Consider the following 4,796-nt stretch of genomic DNA (forward strand, 5'->3'; position numbering starts at 1 on the left):
ACTTTTAGCTATTGTGTTTGCTTTAGATAAATTTCGATCATATTTACTAGGATCTAAGGTGATTATTTTTTCTGACCATACAGCTCTTAGGTACTTAATCGCAAAGAAGGAAGCAAAGCCAAGGCTCATTAGGTGGATTTTACTGCTCCAAGAATTTGACATCGAGATTCGTGACAAAAAAAGGGTGTGAAAACCTGGTGGCCGACCACTTGAGTAGGATAAAAACTCCATTTGATGATAATCCCATAAAGGATGAGTTCCCCGATGAAAGCTTATTCTCAACCGAGGCTTACTATCCGTGGTATGCAGACATAGTTAATCTCTTAACCACGGGATCACTGCCCACTGAGTTAGCTCAATCAGTAAAAAACAAGTTTAGACGCGAAGCTCGGAATTACATATGGGACAATCCATACTTGTGGAAACATTGCTCAGATCAGATAATATGACGATGTGTTCCAGAAACCGAGGTAACCTCTATCCTTACTTTTTGTCACACAGAAGCTTGTGGAGGGCACTTTGGCCCTAAGCGGACAGCTCACAAGGTATTGGAGTGTGGGCTATATTGGCCTACAATCTTTCGCGACGCGTTTAACTTCTGTAAGTCTTGCGATAAATGTCAGCATACAAGTAATATCACTAGACAAAATCAAATGCCCCTATCCCCGATTCATGTATGTGAGATTTTTGATGTATGGGGCATTGATTTCATGGGCCCCTTTATTTCTTCGTTTGGAAACGTATATATACTTCTTGCAGTAGACTATATTTCTAAGTGGATAGAAGCAAAGCCTACTCGCAATGATAATGCTAATACTGTTGTGGAGTTTCTAAAACGAACTATTTTTTCTAGGTTTGGAACACCTCGAGCTTTGATCAGTGATCGTGGTACCCATTTTTGCAACAAGGTCATGGAGGCACTATTATCAAAATATGAGGTTCATCATCGTATAGCAACAGCCTACCATCCCCAAACAAACGGCCTAGCAGAGGTTTCAAACAGGGAGATCAAGTCAATTTTGGAAAAAACGGTTCGACCCAACCGCAAGGATTGGAGTCTTGACTCAATGGCGCTTTGGGCCTATCGGACGCGTATAAGGGACCAATTGGCATGACCCAGATCGACTTGTTTTGGCAAAGCATGTCATCTACCAGTAGAGTTGGAGCATAAAGTTTATTGGGCTATTCGACAATGTAACATGGAGTTAGAGCCCGCGGGGAAGGCAAGGAAATTGGACATTCAAGAATTGGAGGAAATTCGCAATGATGCCTACGAGAATGCTCGAATTTATAAGGACAAAACAAAGATGTTTCATGACAAAAATATAGTTCAGAAGCATTTCTCAGTAGGACAAAGAGTTTTGCTTTATAACTCCGCACTAAAGCTATTCCCAGGTAAGCTTCGATCTCGGTGGCAAAGACCTTTTATTGTGACTGAAGTATTTACAAATGGCGCAGTTGAAATAGAGAGTGAAGAATCAGGAAAGCGGTTCACAGTCAATGGTCAACGGCTGAAGCCATTTTACGAGAATTTCCAAGCCTACATGGTCGAGAAAATTCAATTAGAACCACCATAAAACCGTTCAAGGCGTCGAGCTAATGACGTTAAACAAGCGCTTGTTGGGAGGCAACCCAATCTTTATTTTTATTTTTATTTATTTTTTTCTTTTATTATTTATTTTTTTCTTTTTCTTTTATTTTTATTTTATTTTAATTAAATATTAATAAATTTCTCTTCTTCCATCTAGGTGAACTGCTTAAAATATAAGAAAAAAAAAAGATGTAAAGTGTGTACTAAAACAACCCTATCCATGCGGCCAAACAGTTCTATTCCACCTAGAATGCCATATCACTGCAGCCAAACAATTCTATTCCACCTTAGAATCCCCAAAACCCACAACCAAACACCCTTTTCAAGCAAATAAAACCCCAAACCTTACATTTTTCCCCAAATTTCTCCATAACCGCCGACTCCTTTCTCCTCCACCACCCACCGATTTCTTAGCTACCATGGTGAGAACCGAAGCCGAACCAACATTGCACACGCCACCCACCCTGCCTCCACCTCTTGCCGCCGCCATCTTCTTCTCCACCGTAGCGCCAACCGACAGTAACTACATAGGGAGTTTTTCTAAACTTTTTTTTCTTCACCTATTTGTTTTCCTTTTACTTTCACATTGAGGACTATGTGTTTTAAGTGGGGGAGGCATTCTTCGTTATTCTTGTTATTATCTCGCTATTTTGCTGTCATATTGTTGTTCTTTGTTGTTTTGTGCTCATTTCGCCTATTTATTTTAAGAATATCCTGCCGCTTTTCATGCCCAAGATTTTACCAGGAATTGCCTACTGTTTGACTTTCATGCATGATTCTTACCTTCTAAGGAAGTTATGATTTTTCCCATAATTGATTCCATCTCCACTGTTTTATTTTTATTAGGCTAAAAATAATTGTGATTAATAGGGTTAATTCTATCTTGCTTTTCGTAAAATTGATCAAGTTTAATATAAAGTGAACACTTAAAATGATTGCATGCTTAATTAATGTTCATGGCTATTAGGTGATTATTGAAACTTATTTTGACACTTAAATTTTTTTCTTTCCGAGTTCTCAAGAATTTTAAATATCGTTTAATTTTTAATAAATGTTTTCCATGGTTATGAGTACTGACTTAGATCGTGGATCGATCGAGTAACCGGGTAGGGTGCTTGGGTTGTCATTCTACTTGCGTCAAAAGTTTGTGTGACGTGACAAGTAAAACTCCGCTAGCCGAGGTTATGAGTATGGCTCAAATCGTGATTGATCGAGTAACCGGGTAGGTGTGGGTTGTCATTCTACTGCGTTAAAAGGTTGTGTGACGTGTTGGGTAAAACTCCGCTAACCGGAAATAAATAATTTTAGGAGTATGTTAATGAGTAACTGTGGTGGGGTGCTTGGGTTGTCATCTCTCTTAGCGTCAAAAGGTTTAATATATTCCTAAGTAAATAAATAATAATAAAATTTAAAAAATAAAAAATCAAAAAGGAAAAAAAAAAGAAGAAAAAAAAAGTACTAATAAAGTTGCACTTCGGGGACTAAAGGAGGAAATAATTAAGGTGTCTTAGTAGGTTTGGTAATTTACCTAAATGGCATAACTCAAGTCAATCTTAATTTTTGTGTGAAATAATTGGAATACTTTTTCTGTTTTACTTAAAGCAAGCTTAGAGGTCTCTTTATTTTTCATATGCGTTTTTAACTAATTTTTATGAAACTTTGGAGTGGTATTTCTTTTATGGCAGAATTAGCTTTCACAGTCGATAGGAACCATACTTGAGGGCAAGCATGGGCTAAGTAGGGGGGAATTTGATAATACTCTAAAATGACGTGTTTTTATATATTAATCATGTGTTTATTTTGAGCTTGAGCCTACTAATTTGAGCTATTTATGTCTTTTTATCTTTTAGGGACTAAATTGGAGGCGAAAAGTAAATTCAAGGGAAAAAGCGTCAATTTGGAGATTAAATGGGCCAATATGCAACGTGGGACAAATATGGTGCCAAAAGTGCGAACATGGAAGGCACAAGGACTTAAAAGCAAATAGAAGAGATTTTATTTTGGAAGACTCTATTTTATTTTATTCTATTAGGATAATTAATATTAAGATAATTATTAGGATTATTCAAATTTAGGATTTTATTTTAATTATCTTTGTTTATCTTTAATTAAATGTATTTATCTTTTAGAATTTAAGTTCAATTAGACTATCTCCCTAGCACTATAAATAGGGGTGAAGTGACTCTATTTGGGGCATCTTTTTCGTAAACACTCTCCCCAAAAGTCTTTTGTTCTTTCATATTTCTTTTCAATAAAATTTCTTTTTCCATATTTTTATTTATTTGCTTTCCTCCATTATCATGAGCCACTAAAAACCCTTCTAGCCAAAAGTTGTCAATATTTCCCCAAAAGGGTTCTTGAGGCTTAGAACTGTACTTAGCCTTCTCGCCAAGTATTCATCGTTTCTCAGACTACTGGTGACGCCTCGTCCATGGCCCTTAAGAAGTAAGCTTTTCAGATATGCAAATGCGGCCGCTTTGTATGTTTTGGAAGGACCGCATAGTCGGTTCGTTAACTTATCTGCGTCGAGGTTGGCGAGCCAAAGAGACAAAATGGCATGGGATTCGCCATTGAGAAGCGTTGATCTAGCATAGATTATTGGCTAGAGTCGTTCCCTAAAAATCGTAAATCTAATCTTTGGAGCTGGTGGTCGAGGCGTCCTCTTCCACTATAACCGGCTTACTTGAGTCGAGAAGGATCATCCAAAAGCCAAGGATTGAGCCCAAGGCGGAATGAGACAATAGGAGGTGGAACTTTCCCATAAGAATTTATTTTCTCTTAAAACTCTCTTTATTATTTTATTATTTTCGTAATCATAATTTCAAAGAAACTTTAAATTCTTTTTATTTTATTTTCGCTTCCAAAATCAATTCTTAAATTCTTTTTTTTATTTTTTTCAAGGAACGCAGGTTTTCTTGGGCACGATTCGCCTGTGATTTGAGAGACAAGCATTCAGTATAATCCGGACCACGAGGATTCGATCCTACTTCCCTTTACTATTTCTTTTTCATTATTTTCTGAGGAATAGGATATTTTGGTGTTCTCAACGACCGCATCAAATATTATTTGTTGCTTTTGTTTATTTGTTTTTTTACTTGTATTCTTTTATAATTTCCAATCAAATTGTTTTATTTATCATCTTATTCATTTATTTATTTAACCTTTTAATAATTAAAGTTCACTTATTTGTGCTTTTATGTGCTCT

General features: G+C 36.5%; 1 protein-coding gene across 1 annotated transcript; it reads left to right on the top strand.

The window, feature by feature from the left end:
- The first annotated feature begins 1,199 nt into the window (after window positions 1-1,199).
- Window positions 1,200-1,577, top strand: LOC128292646 (uncharacterized). Its single transcript, XM_053027531.1, has 2 exons — window positions 1,200-1,395; window positions 1,459-1,577. The coding sequence occupies exons 1-2, from the start codon at window positions 1,200-1,202 to the stop codon at window positions 1,575-1,577; spliced, it is 315 nt and encodes a 104-aa protein (XP_052883491.1).
- Window positions 1,578-4,796: the final 3,219 nt, after the last annotated feature.

Source organism: Gossypium arboreum, chromosome 5 (assembly GCF_025698485.1).
Source record: "Gossypium arboreum isolate Shixiya-1 chromosome 5, ASM2569848v2, whole genome shotgun sequence".
In the NCBI taxonomy this organism is placed as follows: Eukaryota; Viridiplantae; Streptophyta; class Magnoliopsida; order Malvales; family Malvaceae; genus Gossypium; species Gossypium arboreum.